Below are 23,936 nucleotides of genomic sequence, written 5' to 3' on the forward strand. Positions count from 1 at the left end.
ATATATGAAATTGATATTTACAGTGATGATGGTATTTAATACAAAATATAATGGACATATTTGTTTTAAAATTAATCTGTGCAAACACGAAAGATATAATTGCAAAAAAAAGAGTACAAATAATAAATCAAATAAAATTTTTTTCAAACGAGTACAGCCAATGGAACAAAACCAATACCATTTTAACAATTGATTGTGACGAATAGCATTTAAAAAAAATAATAATAATAATTAGATAAAGAAGTATTTTCCTTAAGAACTTTTGTTACTTTAACCGTACATTTTTTATTTAATTTTATTTTTTTTTAATTCGAGATATCATCTGTGTGGTTATCATGTACACGTCAAGTTGAAAAGCACGATCGATATACGTGTAGGAAAAGAGAAGAAAAGTAGATGTGAAAACGTAGATGGATGAAGAACGAAGATTGTGAATGTTGAAGATTTAAAGAAAAAACAAAAAAAATACAAAAAGAAAATAAAAAAGAATATTATTATTAGGATGCAAAAATCATATATATATGAAATTGTACCTTAACAAAGCGACGAATTAATCATGACGAGTTATAGACAAGAACGTTGGATAAATAATAATCAAACGTATCGTACAGAACCACCACGGAAGTGACACTGTCGGATTTCTCCACTACGAACCACCGTCGTTTTCCCCTCCATTCTTCTTGCAACCCCTTCTCCCATTTTAAAGCTCCCACTACCACTATGAGGATTTCTACTGGACACCCAGCAGCAGCAGCATGTTCTGCTGACCGAAGTCAGCGCCTCCTTACCATGTACCAACCCCCTCTTCGTATTTGGGGGAAACCTAAGGGACAAGGGGGTAACAGAGGATGCATATGTGTTTAATATATGTGAACGAATAGAGAGAGAGAGGAGAGAAGGGATGAAAGTGATAATCGACGAGGGTGCGCATGCACTCTCTTCTACGAAGGAATCAATAGAAGGCTATGGTGGTCACGTGAAAAACCCTCTACGAATAAGGCGTAGAAACTGTTTCAGAGACAAACAGGAATCCCCCAGTATTCTAATGCAGCAGGTGAAAACGCACTAATCAAAATAGCTAGGTGTTTTTAATGAGATGGTTTTTTTTTTTTTTTAATATTCCGGTGATATAAAGTGCGATGTAAATTCGCCAAAATAATTTTAAGGGTAGAACGTTGAAAATAAACTTTACGACATAATGGTCTCCACTATTTGCGTCGCAGTTAAATCCTTTAATACGATTCAGAATATATATTATATATAAACTCTGTACGTCAAAATATATATATATATATATATATATATATATATATATATATATATATATATATATATATACTCATTATATACGAAAATGTAAACAACAAGATGAGAATGTGTGTGAGAGGTGATGGGCACAGCTGAAGATTCGTTACATGCATACCTGTAATTAAATATATATATAAAATATTATTAAAGTAATAAAAATTAAAATGTATTTTATTTTTTAGGTTAATTTTTTTTTGTATCTTGAAATTGTTAAAAAAAAAAAATAGTATTTTTTCATCCATTGTTCTATTATATTCTATCTACACTATTCATGTGTGTCTGTGTGTGTGTTTGTAAGAATGTATAAAGGGGATGTATGAACAAGTTTAAACCTTTTCCCACAGGAAGGGACTAGCGGGTCACCCTACTCGTCCTTGAAATACCATTGAATCGGCGAGTTCCATGAATGAAGTAATAATTCCCCTACCCTATCCCCCTCCCCTCCTCTACTTCACCCCTTGAAATCTTTTTTATGTATGCACTAACACTACTAGATCAAACATTGACGTTTTCCTTATATTGCGCAGTATCTAAATAAATAACGCAATATTTAATTTGAAATGAATTTTTATCATTAGAGATTTTCTTTGCTTTTTTTTTTTTTTGAACAACTCAAATAAACAACTGTTGTCCATTTTATAAATCGAATTCACCGCACCAATAATTTGTTGTTGTTGTTGTTGCTAACAAGGGTGTGATAAATATCTAAAGAATATCTTAGCAAGATTATAATCGCTAATATTTAATTATTTAAAATGGAAAAATTTAATTGAAAGTATTATACGTACAATTTCGTAACCACTGGATTTTATTTTGATGAATAAATTTGTAGAAAAGTTTGATTTCCAAATGGATTCATTTAGAAAAAAAAAACAAAAAAAAGAAATTAAAGAAAGCAATAATTAAAATAATTAAATAATAAAGAAATTAGGATATATTTACCTATGCAGATCAATTAAGAAGATAAATAGTGTTGAACACAATATACGAAATCTTTTTTACTGTTATATATTTGTAATTTTATAGAGGTTACCTGTATACATACGTAGTAATCTTCTTCGAACGCACAAAACACGCGCATGCGCGTGAACGCAAAATATAATTAATAAGTGCCGCGAAATTTAAAGACAAATTTTATTTGATAAAGGTTTAATTATTTGTTTTGCAAAATGATAAAAATTTAATTTATACAAAATTAAACTTGAAAAACAAAATCTGTATATATAAAGAATTTTTGTATTATTAGCTAAAATCTACAATCGTACGAAAAAGTGATTGCAACTTAGGCCGCGAAATTTGAAATTTAAATATTGTCATAAATAAAATTAATAAATATATGAGTGTTAAAATATTACAATTGAAAAAGAATTAGGATATTTTCTTGGGGGTTTTTTTTTTCAATAATATGAACTGTACATTAAAGTTGTGTTAGGTAACTGATATAATTCATAAAGGTACATATTTCAATTAACAATATATATTTTTCTTACATATAATTTTATGTTAACACATTATGTGCAAGAAAGTTATTAATATCTTTTGCATAAGACACAATTTAATTATCAAATTTTAATAAAAATCTACTTTCAAACGAATAACATTTCTTTTTCTAAACATTGCGTCTCTCTTTTGAAACTTCAACAAATTTCTATCGTCTAGGAGTATCACAAAAAATATATAAAAAAAAAAGATTCGCACAAAATGTGTTAATACTACAAGCTTTAATTTTTTTCTTTTATCTTCATATCTATATATATTTTTTTGTGTATATATATACACTGCTTTTAATTTTATCCTTAATAGCTAAGTCGATGATTATTTTAATAAATGTATTAATATAAGGTAAAGAAATATAATATTATTCAAAAATAACAATACCTACATCATTAGAATTTGCAGTAATAAGAAATATAATTCTCTCTCTTACCCTGTTTAACCCCTTAAGCAGCACGCTCGAGTTAACTCGAACGCAACTAACTAAACTTAATTACACTAAGCGACGTATTATTTTATATTTCTATAATTTTTTACACTTAAATATAATAGAAAATTGAAAATAAGAATGTGAAAGCAAAGAAAAAGAATCGTTTTTTTTCGAAATAGTAATTCGAAAAGAAAGATTAAAAAGTCGACGTACGTGTAATATTGCAATATTTAGCTCTTTTCTCTGCATTGTGGAACAAAATCCAAAACTAACATAAAAATATTGATTATTTTTGTATTTTTTTCCCTTTTTTTTTGTCAAAACAATATTCTAAACTATGTTTTTATGCAAAAAAAAAAAAAAAAAGATTTATTTTGGCCGTTTTTTTTTTCAAAATCATTGCTGCTTAAGAGGATTAATATTGATATAAATTAAACGAAAAACATCGGATTTCTTTCTCTTAATATTACATTTGTTTTTCCCTGCTCACGCTCCAAATCCTCTAAACGAATGGTAACGCTACAAAATCAGATTAAACATTGAATCATTTTTACAAATACATTCCTATTATATATATATCATTATATTACTTACTTAGTTATAAGTGCTCTAGCGCGAAATGCTGCTAAATGGGCATAATATGTTGGTGCCGGATAACTAACCGTTCTTGGACACCGTACATATATATGACACAAATAATATGTAAGTTGTTCTATCTCATTCTCACTCATATTTATTTCATTATATACGCATTTATATTTGGTAGGTCGTGCAGTCCCCTTAAATAAAATAACATAACATAATATATAATATTTATTTAAAAGAATAATCACATTTGAGATTAATGTTGTATTGGATAATTTACCTGAATGCTTGCATGTGATACGAGATAAAAATCAATATGACTGGGATGTGTAATATGTGTGTCTACTATTGTACCAGCTTGTACATTAAAATTTCTATCATCTGAGTTATGTTTCGACGTAGGAAAAAATCGTATATGATGTCTTTTTTGCACCACAAGAAAAGTAATTGGTGGTAGTTGCGATTTATTTTTATATAACGTACGAAATGCTTTTTTAAAAGCTGGTATTTCAATTTCCAACACATGAAGAAGTTGTCCATCACTTACACCATCGCTATATATACAAATAACAAATAAAAATATTTCTTAATATAACATTATAACCAGTTAGATAAAGTTTAATAAATTAATTTAATAAATTCTATTATATATTAAGTCAATATTATTTTTGAATAAGTTTACGTACCGAAAAACGATAACATGTGTTGGTAAGTCTCCTACATATTTTTTATATTCCATAAATAGTTTTTCTACAATATCCTTAAGATCAGTAATCATTTCTTGTCTTGGTGGTTGCAAGCGAATCTCAACTGAATATTTACAACCATCTATATCACAACTTGCTGTAACCTTTATTATAATAAAATGTATTATACGTGTAATAAAATATTGTAATTTAAAATTTGAAAGAAATTTATATAAGTAATATTTACTGCAGCTATAGAAGGTGAGTCGAAAGCCTCTGGAGATGGATGCGTTACATCGGCACCGATCAAAATAGTCCGTTGTTTAGCAAGAACTTTAGGTCTGATAAAAGAAAAATGGTAGTAAATACAATAATCCCGAACACAATATATTATAATATAATTCTCTAGAAAATATACGAGAAATATGATAGTTTTATTATTAATATAAAATGCTATACCTATTCATAAAACAATGATTTATTCCACCAAGTTTAGAATTAATTTTCAAAATGATATTTCCAATAGTTGATTCATTGCATTTATATTTAACAGTGTTAGATTTGACACACTGTGTTAGTATACCTAATTTTAATTCCGTATATTGCTTCACCTTACCTTCAAAAATCAATAATATACAATTATAAAAATATCTTTTAATAAATCGAACGAATGAATAATTTTTTGTAAATTAAATCAATTCCTTACTATATATGTCATGGACGTCTGGTATAATAACTATAACGAGTTTTACTTCTCCACTGTCGGCTAATTCCCTAAAATATTGTAAAATTTCGCGGTCCCTTCTGACATCAATATTTTTCACATTTTTTGTCTTACTTATTGTCAAACCATGGAATTCTCCTTAAATAAAAAAAAAAACAATATTAAAACATTTACTTCATTTTCATGATCTTTCTTATGGCAAAAAGAAAAAAGAAGTGATAAACAAAGAAAAATTGATTAAACGGACAATCAAAAAAATGTTTATAGAGTCTAATTTACAATAGAAAACAAAAATTATTGCAGAATTTCATTTTCATTCAACACTCTTACATTCAATCAATACTTTCAGTGTTAAGATTGTTAAATAACTGTCAGTATTGATATGTACTTACCAATATGCTTTATCTTTTCAATAAAGAAATTCACTTCACCGGAATTTAGGTTTCTTATATTTAAATTTAAAACCGCCCATTCATGACTTTCTAATTTTGCTGGTATGGACATTTGTGCAGCCTTCCAAGATCCCTTCTTCGGATACACAATAGAATTTCTATATTGCAATTCAGGAGCGTCTAATACTCTAGCCGGAACTATTTCAAAATCTGGTTTTATTGCAAGATTGAATTCATTTTTTAGAGTTGGATGTTCATTCATTTGCAAAGCACGAAACTGCAATTATTATTATTATGTTATAAAATAAGATACATATATATACATAAAACATATGCAAGTAAAATACTTACACCGTCCATTATCTTTTTTTTGCGTACATCAGTACTAGTTGCTGCATATTTTACCATGTTTCTAGTTTGAATATCGAGCAATTTTTTTTTGTCTGCTTGTCCAGCTACTATATTACAGAGCTGAAATTTTTTGAAACATATGATGATATGATTTCACTCTCAATTTAATTTAATTTAATATTATTTGTCTATAAATTTAATAATAAATAAATATATTATTTTTATTAGGTCGTTCAGAAAGTAATTTCATTTTTTCAAAGGAAAATAACAGATGATTTTGTCATATTTATAATCCAAAACATATTGGAAGTGTTTTTTTTTTCTTAACACATTGACAGCCGGCCCCGCGAAAACGCGGGTTTCTAAGTTTGTCGCTTGAGTAGCTGCCCCACGATGATGTGGATTTTTTTTGCTGGTATGAGTGTCTTACACATCGATTTGTACTTACTTGCCATGGTTACGCTGATCTTTTTGGCTAATCAGTGATCAGAAACAAGTGAATAAGGCCGGCGTTCAGGGTTTAAGTGGCCGATACGTTGCCGACGCTCAGGCTTTAAATGTCTCTTAGGTCGCCGGCTGGCAATGTGTTAAATTTCAAGTGATATTTTGAGAGATTTAGAATAAAATGAAATATCTGTAAACATGATTAATAAAATTTCTGTACAAGAAATGAAATGACTTTTCAAACAAACTTATGTGTTATAAAAGAAGACATTAAATTTACTTCTGGAGGTACATATATCTTCTTGTCTTGTGAACCTATCCACAAGCATGGCCAATCAGGATATTGTATAATATATCTCTTCTCATCTCTGAAATAATCCTCGACGGTACATAACGTTCCATCAGAACGTTTAAATGTACAAGTCCTTGGAGTTTGTTCTATCAAACCGCGTGCTATATGTGTTCTTTTAGATGCCGATATTCTTGGTATCTCATAATGAACTTTTAATCCACTTAAGAATTTGTTTATACTATCTTTATTTCTGAATACATCAGCAGAAGTAATTCTGTCATACGATGGATTATCACGTTTATTAATAATGTCCTTTATCGTCTTAATGACGCATTGAGAAAATGGAACTCCCTTATGTGCCACTAAATAATTACATAAAACATATTTTATATACATATACAAATTTTAAAGAAAAATCTTTTACTAATATATATTATTATACATTACCATCTATATTTAAATAAGGTTTCCATCCTAGAACAGCAGATTGAAATTGTCCTATCCATGCTGTCATGCCACCCGACAAATCTAGGTTTTCTACCTTTGGTTTCCAAAATATTGATCTTCCAAGCTGTTAAAATACGTACGAATTGTAAAAACAATAATCTATTTTGATGAGATAATAGAAAAGAAGAAAACAAAAAATACATAATGTGGTAAAATTTACATTACTGACACATGATCTAAGAAAGAACAATACATTTATAAACGGTGAAGTAAAAAGGAAAAATTTAGCGAAATAAGATTGTTTAGGAAAAAAGAAAAATGTATTAATAAATAATAAAAGAAGAAAATTTGGGGAAAGAAAAATGAATAAGATATATAAATCGTACCAAGAAAATTAGTCAACCTTGTTCAACTTTGCCTAAAGGAAACTAGGGGTAAAGTGAGGTTAGATAACCAAATGTCGGAAGATTTTAATATCCATAGCGGGTTAAAACAGGGGGACGCATTGTCACCCCTTTTGTTTAATTTAGTACTGGAATTCGCTGTCAAAGAACTGCAGAAAAGTAAAGATGGTCTACAGTTGAACGGGACAACACAATTGTTGACATACGCGGACGATATTGCTTTGTTAGGGACAATGAAGCGGCATTAATTAATAACGCAAAAATATTAATAGATAATGCTAAAGATATTGGACTGCAAATAAGCGCGGAAAAAACCAAATATATGGTAACCGATAGAGTTCAGAATAGTCCTAGCACTGGATCTTTGGTCGTTCGGGATAAAACTTCTGAGCGGGTCAGCAACTTTAGGTATTTAGGATCGATCATAAACCAGACGAACGAAATTAACGAAGAACTTAAGAAAAGAATAAATCTAGGCAACTCATGTTTTTATTCGGTTAACAAATTACTCAGCTCGCGGTTGCTGTCTAGGCGATTAAAAATCAGGATATACAGGACAATCATCCTGCCGGTAGTCCTTTATGGTAGCGAATCGTGGTCGCTTACGTTACAGGACGAAAATAAATTTAGGGTTTTCGAAAACAAAGTTCTTCATAAAATCTTCGGTGCAAAACGCGATGAGGAAAAGGACGAATGGAGAAAACTCCATAACGTTGAAGTGCATCGATTGTACAACAAACCGGACATTATCAACGTCGTAAAATCACGCCGATTAAGATGGGCTCTGGTCACGTGGCGCGGTGCATGGGGGAGGATCGAACGGCGCACAAAATATTGGTCGGTATACCAAACGGGAAAAGACCACTAGGTAGACCAAGACGTAGATGGGAGGATAATATTAGAAGGGATGGAAAGATCGCGCTCAGGGTCAGGAATAATGGCGGGATTTGGTATTTGCGGCAATGAACTTTCGAGTTCCTAATGCCAGTTAATAGTAATAATAATATACATCAGAATCAGTAACGTTCACGGATAATGTTTTAAAGAATTGAGACATAGGGACGAGAATTAGTATTTGCGATAATGAACTTTCGAGTTTTTAACACAAATGTGAATAATAATAATAATAATAATAATAATAATAATAATAATAATAATAATAATAATAATAATAATAATAATAATAATAATAATAATAAATAATTAATTCCCAATTCTATTAAATACGTAAGATAAAAAGAAATACTTGTTTTGCGTACTGGTATGTTATATGCCGTAGGTCCATGACGTAAGATGACATCAAGCGCTTGTATTCCAGCTTGAGTTCCCAATGTTTCAGAAAAACCAGGTCTAACAGCTTTCAAAAATGAAAGATCTAGACTTGCACTCTTTGTTAATTCAATTGTAAATGTTTTAGATCTACCTTCATCATCAACATCAACAGTTCCGTTAATCTAAATTGAAGAAAAATATTTGTAGAGGATTAATTTCATCATTTTGTACATTTCATTTTATATACTTACATAATTACCAAATGGTAAATCCTGTGCACTATAAGCAATCTTATTCCCATCATATGCGGGATATCGTAATGGAAAATATGTTTGTCTGAATTTTTCGAAAGCTCTTCTCATGAATGCTTTGGGCTTGTCGGGGTTAATATTTACATCGTACTGAGTAATATTTGTTTTAAAATTCTTGAATTCAAATGACATCATATTGACTTCAACCTTTATGTGTCGGCCAAGTGTTCCACATTCCATAGGGTTCTTTCTTACAGGTATATCATTAAGAACTTGTTGTTGTTGTGTTAATCTTTTCGGTGATGGAGATGATGCTTGCATTGGTGATAATGGTAATGGAAATGTTGTAGATGCTAATGATGTTAATGGTGTTGGTGGTGTTGATATTGTTGATAGTGTTGATAGCGTTGATGGTGTTGATGGTGACGACAATGATTGTGGCTTAGAATCTTTTTGTGGAGCCTAAAAAATATTTATATATTCATGTATAACAAAAATAATACAAATGTAATATTATCTACACTATAATATACTTCCTGCTTGGATAGAGGAATTAATCAAATATTAACGGAACATACCTTAAGAGGTTGTTGTTGATGTTGATGTTGCTGTTGTCGTGGCCATTGTTGTTGATGTTGCTGTTGTCGTGGCCATTGTTGTTGTTGTTGCTGTTGTTGTGGCCATTGTTGTTGTTGTTGCTGTTGTTGTGGTGGTTGTTGTCGTGGCCATTGTTGTTGCTGTTGTTGTGGTTGTTGTTGTGGCCATTGTTTTTGTTGTTGTTGTGGTTGTTGTGGCCGTTGTTGTTGTTGTGGTTGTTGTTGTGGCCATTGTTTTTGCTGTTGTTGTTGTTGTGGTTGTTGTGGTGGTGGTGGTTGTTGTTGCTGTTGTTGTTGTGGTTGTTGTGGTGGTGGTGGTGGTTGTTGTTGCTGTTGTTGTTGTGGTTGTTGCTGTATATTTTTAGGCCATCCTACTTTTTCAACTTCACCTTGGTCCACAGCTCGACCTCGACCTCGACCTCGACCTCGACCTCGACCTTGATCTTTACCTTTAACCTCTTGAGTTGGCCAGTTCTCAGATGACATCGATGGAGCTTGTGCCATTGATGAGGCTTGTGGCTTCGATGTTGGCTGTGGCATCGATGAAGCTTGCGAAGAATTTTGTGACGATGATGTCATTTTCAATGGTACTGCCCATCTGTTGACAACTGGATTTGATACTTGTGATGTTGATGGAGTTTGTGACCCTGGTGGAGCTTGGGATGTCGATAGAGCATAGGATTTCGGTGCAGCATGGGATGTCAGTGGAGCTTGGGACGTTGATAGAGGTTGGGACGTTGATGGAGGTTGGGACGTTGATGGAGGTTGGGACACCGATGGAGTTTCTGGCTCCGATAAGGGCTTTCGTTTTGAAGTATTAGATGATTCTGGATTTTGGTTTTGAGAATTTCTCCCTACAAAATAATCCATATTGAATACTTTTCTATAAAATATTGATACGAAACTAATTATCCGATTAAAAATAAATACAAAATTAATGAAATATTACGTACCTTTCTTTTTACCCATTATTGATATGGAATATAAAACTTACTTTATATTACTTAATTAAATCAGTATTTTTCAAATTACAATGTATTTTAACGTATTCACTCAAATTTACTTTACATCCAATATGGCGTGTTGGAAATGTAAAACTGCGCATTATTTCACATGGAATCACTTTCTACAAAATATCGATGCGGGAAATTACCAAATTATTCTCAGTCAGTAAGGTTAGTACACATATAGATTACATTATATTTCATATTTCTAAACTAGCCTTAAAATTCAAACTAATGGGGATTTATAGAGTTTGTCCCAAATTTTACTGGATACTGATTGGTCTATTTGTCTTGTATATATTCAAAGATGAACCAATCCACAATCTATAATCCTGTGAGGTTAAACTAAACATATATAAAAAAAATATTCTGTGGCAAAAAAGATGATTTCACGAGATTTTAAGTAAAATTCCACTTTATTCAATTTTCCTTTCTATTTTACACTCTCTACTATGCTCAACCGTAATTTTATTAGCAATGCACCTTTAAAAAAAGTAAGTCTTAAGTCAAGTTACCAATAGTCGTAGGTCAATTATCACTCGTAATGATACCGATAGATGGCATTTGTCCATGGCTAATGTAGAGCACTATAGAGATGAGTACTCTCATCCGCCATTTTAACTCCTCGAGTGAGCGGCAGTTTTAAAAAAACGTATGTAGTGAGTGTTAGTCTGTAGGTTTTATCGTTATTTTTTGCAATTTTTTTAATTATTTGTGAATGAATGAAGAAGAAATTTTATTGAAATCGTTTAATAGTCATTTAATAGTCGTGAACAACTATTAATATCTGTCTGAAAACATATTGAAAAATACATTTACAATAAAAATTTCTAAGCTCGCTACAAAGATTTTTGGGCTTTGTCTAGCAAAAATTGAAGGTATATTTATTCTTTTTGTATATAAATAGAACGATCATAGTATTGTAAAGTTTACAATTTCTTATTTTAACGCTTGCTTGTAATAACCATCCAGTATTGGCTGCAAATAAGACTGTTGAACCTCCAGTAAAAAAGCTACAAACAAGTGATACTCAGTTTTGTGTGCAAACATTTTTAATTGATGAGTTTAGCAATTGGATTTCTCGTTATGATGCAAATAGCATCTTTTATTTAGCTGGCAGCACAACTAATGCTGTAGCCAAACGTGTTTGTAGAAATTGTGTGCAATTTTTGACATCTTCAAATTTGCCAAATATAGATTTTATAAAAAAAGCCAAGTATTACACCAAAGGGTTAAACAAAGGTGGTTTAAAGGAACCATGTATGGAAACTTATAATTTAATTTTACATTGTGAATATTATTTCACTTTGTACCAAGATGTGATAATTAGAAATAGTAACTGTGATTTATTAAAAGTATTATTTGAGAAAATGAACATTAATTTTCCAAATTGTTGCTGTGTTAAGTACAAAATAATTAAACATTTTTTCAATGTTCCTTAGTATTGCGTGAAAAACTATTATGAGAACTGCAAACGTCATACCAAAGTGTATGGATCTGCGACTATGAAATGAAGAGTTTTAAACATTTAATTTATGCATTTGCTGCACATATATTGTGCATTGTTAATAATGATGTTAATTTTATTATTTATAATTTTATGATATGTTTACAACGGAACAAATGAATAAATAAATATAGATATATTAATATAAATGATACAAATTTATTTTATTAAAAACAACGACGAGAAGAAAGCTTTAAGAATTTTTTCAATAATAAACAATATTACTAACGATCAGTGATCCCAGAGACTTTAGTTCGTTTGATCGACACAGGGGCGTAAAATTATCGCACGCGGCAAGAAAATTATCGTACGACCCGGGAAAATTTGAAATCCGACAAAAATCCAACAATCTCGGACACAATTTTTTTTTTTTTTTTTTTTTAGTCATCAAGTTCAAAATCTTATCATGAAAACGATGAAAACGACGGTCCACAAGGAGATGGAACACCGGATCGTATACGGATCATACGTGGTGGTGGCAGTGCTGTCAGATCGTGGGTAAATCTTACCCTCTCCCTGTGCCACTGGGATTGCACACAATGAAAGTTTTCCATGTCCGTGTGTTTGGGATTTCGAGGAAAGCCGAGTGTAACCGAAGTTGGCGGTTGGCCACGAAGTGGCACATTATGAAAGCGACTCGTGTCCATGTGTTCGGACGACACGAGTCGCTTTCATAGTGTGCCACTCTGGCGTGCCCGCCAACTTCGGTTACACTCGACTTCTTTCGACATCCCAAACACACGGACATGGAAAACTTTCATTGTGTGCAATCCCAGTGGCACAGGGAGAGGGTAAGATTTACCCACGATCTGACAGCACTGGGTGGTGGTAGTAGTGGTGGTTGGGATGGTAGGGGTGGCGGTGGTAGTGGTGGGGGTGCACCTTTCCAAAATTTGTTGACTAAAAAAAGAAAAAGGTCATCAAGTTTTGAAATTCCAAATGGATCGTACGCCACGAATTTTGGATCGTACATGCCCTCAAATTATCGTACGCGTACGATAATTATCGTACAAATGGGATCGCTGCTAACGATAATATAACTAAAATTTCGATCAATGCCAACTTAAAGAAGAAACACTTGGTTATTTTTTGCTACTGAGTTGGTATCGATTGCACGCATCACTCGAGAGCAATACTTTTTACAGTGCTAGATTGTGCGATGCGATGCTCTAGTTGAAACATTCAACGTTGAGCATTATGCCGCATAATGCGCTTTAGTGCTATAATTGGAAAACGGGGGGGGGGATCTCTACTTCTTACCTCTACCCTCCATAGTTATTACTAAAGATTAATGTTAGGGATTTTATAATACGATAACGTTGGCAGTACACTACTCATTATTTTCTAAAATCACTAATCATTTTTATACGTCCATGTTTTCGCATCGCACGTGGGTGTTCGATATTTATTTTTTTTTATTCTTTACATATTTATGGTAAAGAAATATCAAAATCATTATCAATGGCAGGATTTACCAATGATTTATTTGATGTTTTTGATGAGCCTAATGATATCGTTGAAATAATACCTAAATCAACGAAAGATGTTGATCAAAAATCGTCATACACAAAGTAAGTATAAACAATTTTTTAACTAACCTAATTTAACATTTAACTTAATATTCATTTGAAAATTTGTGTATAGTGATATTAATAATGATAGAAAATCAAAATGTGATTTTGAAAATGATCGTGAGGTGCCAGTGGCTAAAAGAGTAAAAAGAGATTCTATCTTGGACGATATCAAGTATGTAAAAATGTTTTTTTTTTATATATCTACTTAGACCATTTAAAGCTTTAATCACTTGACATATAAATAAAATGTTTGTCGACGCTCCCATAGGATACCATTTAATTTGACTAAATTGTGAACACTCATATACAAACCCAAAAACAGGGCTTTTTATTTTTAAATTTATATTGCTTTATGCGATTTTTTGAAAAGAGGAATGCATCTTTAACATTCTAAACAAAACAGCATTGATTCATGATCAATACAGCTAATTTAATGGTATACTGAACGTTGTTCGCCAAAAACAGTTCTTGACATCTCAGAGACGTTAAAATATGTCAAGTGGTTAATCTTTTTTCAACATTTATGTATTAATTATTTGTATTATTATTTAAAAAAAAAAAACTTATTAATTTGTATCATTTAATACAGTATTGATGAATTATCATCACGTATAAAAATTTATACCATGGAAGCAATAGAGTCATGTACTCATGAAGTAGCTGTACCACCTGATCATGAATATACAAAATTAGAAACTAAACAAACAAAACCAGCTAAGGAATATAAATTTCCTTTGGATCCATTTCAAAAAGAATCAATACTATGCATAGAAAATAATCAATCCGTTCTTGTTTCTGCTCATACATCGGCAGGAAAAACTGTTGTTGCTGAGTACGCATATATATATATATATTTTTATGTTCTTATATGTTTTATCAATTAATTAAATAATTACTAAAAAGATAATTTAATTTAATAGGTATGCCATAGCCTGTTCTTTAAGGAACAAACAAAGAGTTATATACACAACTCCTATAAAAGCTTTGAGTAATCAAAAGTACAGAGAATTTTATGAAGAATTCAAGGATGTAGGATTAATAACAGGAGATGTCACAATTAATCCAACAGCTAGTGTTCTTATTATGACGACAGAAATTTTAAGAAATATGCTTTATAGGGGTTCTGAGGTTTAACTGAATTAATGATCATTATTTTATAATATATACATATATCGTATTAATTTTAACACCAAACTATTATTTATTTTTAGGTTATGCGAGAAGTTGGTTGGGTAATATTCGATGAAATTCATTATATGCGTGACAAAGAAAGAGGTGTAGTTTGGGAAGAAACTTTAATTCTTTTACCTGATAATGTACATTATGTATTTCTCTCTGCTACTATACCAAATGCTCGTCAATTCGTTGAATGGGTTGCTCATTTACATAAACAACCTTGTCATGTTGTTTATACAGATTATCGACCAACACCATTGCAACATTACATATTTCCAGTTGGTGGAGATGGTATTCATTTGGTACGTAGATTTCATGTTTATTGTTAGTAATAAAAGTTAAATGTATATAAAATACTAGGGGTGCCCCGTCTTTAAATCAACGAATTACCTTATACCGTCATCTGCTAGAATCTCATCGAACGAACAGAGATAATCATGACTCTTTGTTAATAAATAAATAATTCGCAATTAAATAATATTGTGATTATAAATTGAGATATAAACTATCCTATCTTTTAATTGGATGAAACTGCACACAGTGTGCAAAATTTTATTAAAATCGGTTCAGTAGTTTAGGAGTCCATGCGGACAAACAACGTGACACGTAATTTATATATATTAAGATGACACGTAATTTATATATATTAAGAAGAAGAAGATTAAGATGTTATTTTTTTGTTTTATATGACAACAGGTTGTAGATGAAAATGGTCAATTTAAAGAGGAAAATTTCAATAGAGCCATGGCTTGTCTTCAACACGGAGATGCGGCTAAAGGTGATACGAAAGGTCGTAAAGGTGGTTTACGAGTTACCAATGATGGTCAAACAAATATCTTTAAAATGGTCAAGATGATTATGGAAAGAAATTTTGCTCCAGTTATAATTTTCAGTTTTTCTAAAAAAGATTGTGAAGTTTATGCCATGCAAATGGCGCAATTAGATTTAAATACAATGGATGAAAAAAAATTGGTCGATGAAGTTTTCAATAATGCCATGGATGTATTAAGCGAAGAAGATAGAAGATTACCACAAGTTGAAAATGTACTTCCACTTTTAAAACGTGGCATTGGTATTCATCATGGCGGTCTTTTGCCCATTTTAAAAGAAACCGTAGAGATTTTATTCGGCGAAGGATTAATTAAAGCATTATTTGCTACGGAAACTTTTGCGATGGGATTAAACATGCCTGCGAGAACGGTTTTGTTTACAGCACCGCGTAAATTTGATGGCAAAAATTTTCGTTGGATAACGTCAGGTGAATATATTCAGATGAGTGGACGTAGTGGTCGCAGAGGTTTGGATGAAAAAGGAATAGTTATTTTGATGATCGATGAACAAGTTAGTCCTAATGTTTGTAAAGAAATTGTACAAGGAAAACCAGATCCAATTAATTCTGCTTTTCATTTAACATATAACATGGTACTTAATCTTTTAAGAGTAGAAGAAATTAATCCGGAATATATGTTAGAGAGAAGTTTTTATCAATTTCAAAATCAAGCTTGTATACCATCTTTATACAACAGTACGTATTCGTTTGTATTTTAAGTATTTTTTATATATTTAACATTAAACTTAATATATATTTTATTTATTTTCATTTTTACAGATGTAAAACAGTTAGAAACCTCTTACAATGAAATAAATATCGAAAATTATGATCAAATATCGTCGTATCATGATATTCGTGAACAATTAGACAGATTAAATAGTGAATTTAGATCATATATAACAAAACCAGAGTATTTACTTCCATTTTTGCAACCTGGTAGATTAGTAAAAGTACGTCATTTGAAATGAAATTTTAATGATTTTTTTTTCAAAGATTGAAATGATTTAATTAATATTTATTTTAGGTGAAAAATGGAAAAGAAACATTTGATTGGGGTATTGTAGTAAATTTCAGTAAAAAGGTTCCTAAAAATCCAGTAAAAGAAAATGTAACTTTGATCGTTGATATTTTACTTCATGTATCTAAAAATCAAGCGAAGGATGTCCAATACCTTGTGAAAATGAAGAGGATGGTGATATGGAAGTTGTTCCTGTTTTACATACATTAATTACTCAAATCAGTTCTCTTAGGCTATATCATCCAAATGATTTAAGACCCAGTGCAAATAGAAAAAGTGTATTGAAAACTATTGACGAAGTGAAAAAACGATTCCCAGATGGACCACCATTATTACATCCAATAGCTGATATGCACATTGAGGATCAAAATTTTAAAGACATTGTTAAAAAAATTGAAATTCTCGAAAGAAGATTATATGAACATCCTTTGCACCAGGTAAAATAAAATTATTTAATATCTTGTTTTTTATTTTTTCTAAAACATGAATATACTATTAATGTAAGTGTTGATATTTTTATTAATAATATCGAATTTTATAACTAATTCTCAACATTTGTATTATTAAATTTCTTTAACTTCATTTTTGTAATACAGGATACTAATGTGTGTACATTGTATGAACAATATTTAAATAAAGAAGAATTAGGTAAACAATTGAAACGAGCTAAAACAGAATTAAAACAGGCTAAATCCATATTACAAATGGACGAGTTGAAATGTAGAAAACGTGTACTCCGAAGAATGGGTTATTGTACAGCGGCCGATGTAATAGAATTAAAAGGGAGGGTTGCTTGTGAATTAAATGGTGCTGATGAATTGTTAATGACTGAAATGATTTTTAATGGTTTATTTAATTCATTAAGTATACCACAAATGGTAGCGTTAATCAGTTGTTTTGTCTGTGATGATAAATCTAATGAGATGCCCAGAAGTACGGAAGAATTAAGTGGACCACTCAGACAAATGCAAGATTCAGCACGAAGGATAGCTAAAGTTTCAACTGAAGCTAATTTAGAATTAGACGAAGATGCATATGTCGAAGGATTTAAACCATATCTAATGGATGTTGTTTATGCTTGGTGTAAAGGTGCAAGTTTCTTACAAATATGCAAAATGACAGATATATTTGAAGGTATGGATCATAATCAATAAAATTATATATAAATGTATACAGTGATTGATCAGTTAAGAAACAATTTGACTAACAACATTGTCTTTAAATACATTATGTTTGTTAATCGATCATACACTGTATATATATTTTGTTATTATTGTTAAAAGATCAATAATAAATTATAAATCGTTCGTATCGTTGTAGGATCGATAATAAGATGCATGCGACGTTTAGAAGAAGTTCTTAGACAATTATGTCAAGCTGCTAAAAATATAGGAAATACAGATTTAGAAAATAAATTTAGCGAAGCAATTAAACTCATGAAGAGAGATATTGTTTTTGCTGCATCTTTGTACTTGTAATTAAAATTTAGGCAATAAGATTAAATCAATTTGTATTATTATTAAACTTCACTTTTCATTATATTTCATATTTCATTATATTTTTCATTATTAATAATAATAATAATAATAATAAAGAATTTTTTTGAGAATTGTTCAAAATGTAATTTATTACTCAGTGAATAGTTAAAACATACAATGCATATGTATGAAAGAATAATGAGTTTTTATACAAAATCAAATTACACCTGTTAATATTTGTCTATATAGAAGAGAAGAAGAAAAAAAAAACGAAAAAAAAAGACAAAAAAAATATGAAAAAAAAAAGAATTATAATAATATATTGTATATTATATAATAAACCAAATTCAAATTAATCATTTACTAATGTAAATTTTTTAAATAAATACATTTTAAGAATATTTTTTTTTTTTGATGTTTAACATCTCTACACTTTAATTTAATTATAACAAATAATTTATCGTTCCTCTAATATTACTGTTTCTTGTGGACAAAACTTTAGTTCCATTAACGTCATTTTAGAATCCATTGATGTTAACTGTAATTGATAAAAATTAGACTTGTAATTCTTGTAATACGATGTAAATGCTTATACCAAACATTATTATAATTAAAAAAGAACAAAAAAGATAATATACAAGGGAGATATTAAAATTCGAACACTTTGGAAATGAATCAATCAGTAAAAAAAAAGAAACAAAGGTAACTATAAGATAAGAACTTAAATTGCTTACATGATCTACTTACATCCCTTCGGGGCCAACTAGAAAGAACTTTATATTCTTCCGTGGGATAACCTTCGACGATTAAAAAATTAAGGAGTGTTTGAAGTGGCGTATCTGGCTGAAATCTACGTTCAAGGTATTTGCCAGCTGGAAGTCGTACTCTTACTTTGAGAACACCATCGCCTGCATTTTGTAAAGGTTCGGGAGGTAAACTAGATTCTATTGCCTGTCTATGAGCTTCCTTCCTTGCTTCTTCAGCTAGCCTCTCATTTTCTGCCTGTTCCTTTCGTCTTTTCTCAATCTCTTCTTGCATTTGTTTAGCTTCTTCTTTTGCTCTACAAAAACATATATGTATATACTAGGGGTGCCCCGCCACGCGTGCTGTGGCTTACAATCAGTCCGATACACACGTCTTTGAGTCAACGAATTACCTTATACCGCCATCTGTTAGAATCTTATCGAACTAACAGAGATAATCATGACTCTGTTAATAAACAAATAATTCGCAATAAAATAATAATGCGATTATAAATTAAGACATAAACTATCCTATCTTTTAAGTTGGATGAAACTGCACACAGTGTGCAAAATTTTATTAAAATCGGTTCAGTAGTTTAGGAGTCCATTGCGGACAAACAACGTGACACGTAATTTATGTATATTATAAGATAAGATAAGAAAGAAAGAAGATATATACGTAGGTTGGAACTTAAATAGTGGCAACTATTTATTCACAACCGATACAAAAGAGTTACATGTTTGCACCTGTTACTGTCCTTCAAAGCAGTCACCAGCGTTGTGTAGAACCTGTTGCCAGCGATTTGGAAGGCGTAGTATACCGTTAGCAGAGCCTGTTCTGTTGATGGTGCGAATGGAGCGGTCTAATGCCTGTCGAATCTCTGGAACAGTTCTTAAACGAATGCCACGATGGGTTCCACATGAATTGACGGAAATGCAAAAATGAATGCGTTACGACGCTGCTCAGACGCACTTGGAGCGATATGAACGCGAAGGAGAGGCTTTCTTACGCCGTATTGTAACACGGGATGAGACATGGCAGTAAACCGCTTCATTCGCACCATCAACAGAACAGGCTCTGCTAATGGTATACTACGTCTTCCACATCGCTGGCAACGGGTTCTACACAACGCTGGTGACTACTTTGAAGGACAGTAACAAGTGCAAACATGTAACTCTTTTGTATCGGTTGTGAATAAATAGTTGCCACTATTTAAGTTCCAACCTACGTATAAATACGGTTATAAATATACAGTTAATTATTATTCTATTTACCTATCTGCAGCTAAACTCTCTTGATAAGCTTTATCCTGTTCCTGTTTAACTTTTTCTCTAGCTTGTCTTTCTTCTTCTACACCAATATCTGTACGCCTTTGTTCCTACATCCCATAATATATTAATATATCTATTTATAAATGTTCTTTTTATTATACATTCATTTACATAACAATTCGATACTAATATTTACCTGAAAAACATCAACTGCTTGAATTAAATTAGTAAGTAATTCATTAACTCCCACATTACCATGTACAATGGTAAATATTTCAGTATTCGATCTAGATCTCATTATTATCATAAGTGCTGGTAAAGTATCAACGTCAATATTTCTAACAGTTAATGCAGCAACAGATCCAAGTGTTTGATTAACTGATGTCAAAAATCTATCAATTAAAATTAATACAAAATTAATTAATCACATTGAGAGATTAAGTATAGATATAATAAATAAAAAATATGATTTATATGTATATATATATATACTTTTGTTTGTTAGATTCATACGTGATATCCCAACCCCAAACAATAAAATTTGCAGAAAGTAATTGAAGCACCGTTTCAAAGCCTAGTAATTCTGTGCAAAATACATTTGCTAGGACACTGTTATCGTGATGTAAATATACGGCTAATAATTTTCTCTAAAATACAATTTACATTGATTTTATTTTTTTCATTAGTTATTTCAAAATTGTATAATTAATATTAAAATATTTATTAAACAAACCTCCTTCGCAGGTTTTAAACATGACTCTTTAATAGCATCTTCAAAAGTGCCAGTAAAAAATTCTGGATGATTACGACCATAACGTTTTTCATACTGTTCCGCAAAGTGTAGTGTACCCATTATTTCATCTTCTACATTTTCCGGCACTGTTAAATAAAAAATAAAAAAATAAAGGATTAAAGTTAATGAATAATATTATATTTTTTGTTCATTAATTAATTAATGAATTGTTTTAATATACTTACTAAGACGTTGTATCTTGGTAGACGTGATATTATCTATAAAAATATCATCCTCAACATTAAATGATTCAGGAACATCAAATTCTTCTATGTCTTCCGGTTCATCTATAGAACTATCACTGTCAATTAATTCTACAACATCCTAAAATCATGAAATATATTATTTTAATCCAAAACTTTTTTGTCGCTCATTCTAAAAACTTAAAAATAAATCAAAATAAAGGAAAGTTTGCTAAATCAATAATTTGTATGTTACATTTCTTTTAAATTATATTAAATTTAATTAATTATAATTTTTATTATAATAAATATTATAATTAATTTAGTATTATTAATTAATTTATTATAATTAATTTTTATTATAATATTTAAATGTAATTTATTTATATTAAATTTATGTTACATTTCTTTTAAATTATATTAAATTTAATTATATTCGATTTAACACGAGTGTAAATCCATAGTTACTTTCATTAATGTTTATAATTGTATAATGAATCTTACAATTGCCAAATATTCCATTGTAGAATATTATATTTACATTGTAGAATAATATAAAAAAATATATATATATATAATATAGAATATAAATAATTTGGAAAGTACCTTTTTCTCTTCTTTAGAAGGAAGCTTACTAACTGATAAATCATGTTCTGGATAATGTACACCACTTTGAGCCAACATTACATTATCATCTTTCAATGACGTGGGCCAGCCTTTCCATTGTTGATGTCGAACAGGAACATCAATCAATGAATATACACTTGTTTTAACATCCAATATTGTATGTGTTCCAGGAAATTTTAATTTGTATGATTTATTGTGTATTTCATCTTTGATGTTTAGAGTATAAGTTAATGTGATACGATCCGACAAACATACACTTAAAAACATAAAAAAGAAAAACATTTTTTAATAAATACGATAAAGAAAAATTAATAATTAATTAAAAATTACATACATATCGTCTGTTAAATCCCAATTTTTCGATACAGATGTCACAAACAATGTATTTTCTGTTGGTAATTCTAAAGTTTGAAGAACAGTATTATTCGTGTTGGGTTCCTTCTTCCATCCGCGTATTTGTTGCTGACACGGTGTAACATTTGTTTGTTCCCATATAGATTGCTTAAGTTCACCTAATATTTATTTTGATCTCTTAGATATTTACCGATATCATTTAAAATTTTATATCATGTGTTAATATGACAGATTAAAAGTAGATTTTTAAAAACAAAACAAATAAAAGAAAAAGAATATTTTTTATTATTATTTTTTTAATTAAACACTTACCTACAGTAGATAATTCAGATATATCTATTTTATATATCTTGTTTAAATGATTAATACGGAATGTAAGCATTTTAGCAACTTTTGATTGACTCGTTCCAGGTTTAACATCTTCTATTATTTCTGATTTAGCAGAATCAGCATTTTTGATAGAACTTGTTTGCGTTATTATAGACGACTGAGGTATATTTCCTATTTCTTCTATCATTTCTACTTCAGGACCCATATCAAATGGAAGTTGTTGAGTACCACGCGGCATTGCTTGATTTACCGCTGCCTGCATTATCAAAATATATATTTGAATATGATTATAATTAATTTTAATAATAATACATGTAATCATGATAATCTTCTAAGTATATTTACCAATAAGTCCCAATTTGTTTCTTCCAAATATAGAATTGCTTCCCCGACATCATCAATTCCTGTACAAGCCTATAAAAATACAAAATGTAATTAAAGTTATAACAACAAATTTAATTAACTAAATTATTATTCAATTTATAACATTATTTATTATTCTTTATGTGAAATAGAAAAAAAATTGAATTTTATTTTTCTATAAACTAAACACAAACTACTAAAATCAAAAACAAAAAACTGTCAATTACAAATTATTTACAATAACGAAAAAAAAAAAAAAATAAAAAAAAGCAAATTAAAGAGGAAAAATTGTCAATGATTAATTGTTATTAGTATCATTATTATTATTATTATTATTATTATTATTATTATTATCGATAGAGTTTAAATGAAATATAATAAATCATATATAAAAAAAAATTGTCTTTGTTCGAATAATCTTTACATTCAACTATTGCCAATGTCATTCAGTAATGCAACCATAACCTTAAATCATAATAATTTTTTACTACACTTTAAACATTGATGTATATGTTTTGTTGAATATAAATTACCTGAAAATCAGCTAAAATCACCTCACGGCTTTCAGCCATTACGACGTTGTATATATGTAGAGATGTGAAAAAAATCTTTATCAAGAATCTAAACTTTGAATTCTTTATCCTCAAAATTATTATAAAGAACATGCACAACAAATCCAAGCCATCGATGCCTTAGATATATCACAGTACTTGATGCGAATCGACTAGTTTGTACTGTTTATACATTTCTGTTCCTAAAATCAAACAATAGTTCGTATATTCGACGACATACCAAAATTTATTTCACTTAAGTTACAAACAAATGTGATTGGTTGAATTTTATTATTTCAATTAACGACCAATCACAAGCCTTTGTTTTACTAGGAAATTCGATAACTTGATGATACACTTCTTATATTTTTATTATTTTTTTTTAATAATTAAATAAATTTATTTATTTGTTTGTTTTTTTTTTATTTAAAAATTTCTCAACAAATTTGTATATAA

At 29.9% G+C, this 23,936-nt stretch overlaps 4 protein-coding genes across 8 annotated transcripts in view; 1 reads left to right on the forward strand and 3 right to left on the reverse strand.

The window, feature by feature from the left end:
- Window positions 1-2,376, reverse strand: part of LOC107067677 (protein FAM13A) — a 34,716-nt gene extending 32,340 nt beyond the window's left edge. For 2 of the 3 annotated variants that reach the window (XM_089178960.1, XM_089178966.1), the window contains exon 1: window positions 534-1,206. The gene's annotated coding sequence lies outside the window, so the exon portion shown is untranslated. Of the gene's footprint in view, window positions 1-533; window positions 1,207-2,250 lie in introns of those variants that run through there. The other variant, XM_089178970.1, reaches the window with a different exon arrangement.
- Window positions 2,377-2,731: 355 nt separating this feature from the next.
- AGO2 (Argonaute 2) lies at window positions 2,732-10,827 on the reverse strand. Its single transcript, XM_089178945.1, has 15 exons — window positions 10,630-10,827; window positions 9,659-10,530; window positions 9,081-9,542; window positions 8,817-9,011; window positions 7,154-7,277; window positions 6,695-7,068; window positions 5,971-6,090; window positions 5,620-5,896; window positions 5,210-5,365; window positions 4,963-5,119; window positions 4,751-4,844; window positions 4,504-4,667; window positions 4,098-4,371; window positions 3,827-4,011; window positions 2,732-3,751 (listed from the first exon to the last, which is right to left on the reverse strand). Exons 1-15 carry the CDS (start codon window positions 10,643-10,645, stop codon window positions 3,664-3,666), a joined length of 3,558 nt encoding a protein of 1,185 aa, XP_089035071.1. The 5' UTR covers window positions 10,646-10,827; the 3' UTR covers window positions 2,732-3,663.
- Window positions 10,828-13,078: 2,251 nt separating this feature from the next.
- On the forward strand, window positions 13,079-18,396 carry Mtr4 (exosome RNA helicase Mtr4). Its single transcript, XM_015323500.2, is given in 11 exon segments — window positions 13,079-13,758; window positions 13,832-13,933; window positions 14,351-14,593; window positions 14,682-14,889; window positions 14,973-15,239; window positions 15,634-16,462; window positions 16,547-16,719; window positions 16,794-16,917; window positions 16,920-17,224; window positions 17,384-17,921; window positions 18,108-18,396. Coding segments are annotated over 11 exon segments (3,057 nt in total). The 5' UTR covers window positions 13,079-13,648; the 3' UTR covers window positions 18,266-18,396.
- Window positions 18,397-18,611: 215 nt separating this feature from the next.
- On the reverse strand, window positions 18,612-23,725 carry casp (Fas associated factor casp). Of its 3 annotated transcripts, none has more exons than XM_015323509.2 (12): window positions 23,463-23,723; window positions 22,912-22,980; window positions 22,549-22,822; window positions 22,217-22,394; window positions 21,862-22,138; window positions 21,259-21,397; window positions 21,014-21,159; window positions 20,773-20,927; window positions 20,477-20,672; window positions 20,284-20,387; window positions 19,000-19,325; window positions 18,612-18,803 (listed from the first exon to the last, which is right to left on the reverse strand). In XM_015323509.2, exons 1-12 carry the CDS (start codon window positions 23,592-23,594, stop codon window positions 18,784-18,786), a joined length of 2,016 nt encoding a protein of 671 aa, XP_015178995.1. In that variant the 5' UTR covers window positions 23,595-23,723; the 3' UTR covers window positions 18,612-18,783. The 3 variants fall into 3 exon arrangements, with proteins under 3 accessions (XP_015178995.1, XP_015178994.1, XP_089035109.1); XM_015323508.2 differs by having other exon boundaries at window positions 19,013-19,325; window positions 23,463-23,722; XM_089178983.1 differs by lacking the exon at window positions 18,612-18,803 and having other exon boundaries at window positions 19,233-19,474; window positions 23,463-23,725.
- Between the last annotated feature and the right edge of the window lie 211 nt (window positions 23,726-23,936).

Source organism: Polistes dominula, unplaced genomic scaffold (genome assembly GCF_049000335.1).
Source record: "Polistes dominula isolate Pdom_NZ unplaced genomic scaffold, Pdom_raw_medaka contig_373, whole genome shotgun sequence".
In the NCBI taxonomy this organism is placed as follows: domain Eukaryota; kingdom Metazoa; phylum Arthropoda; class Insecta; order Hymenoptera; family Vespidae; genus Polistes; species Polistes dominula.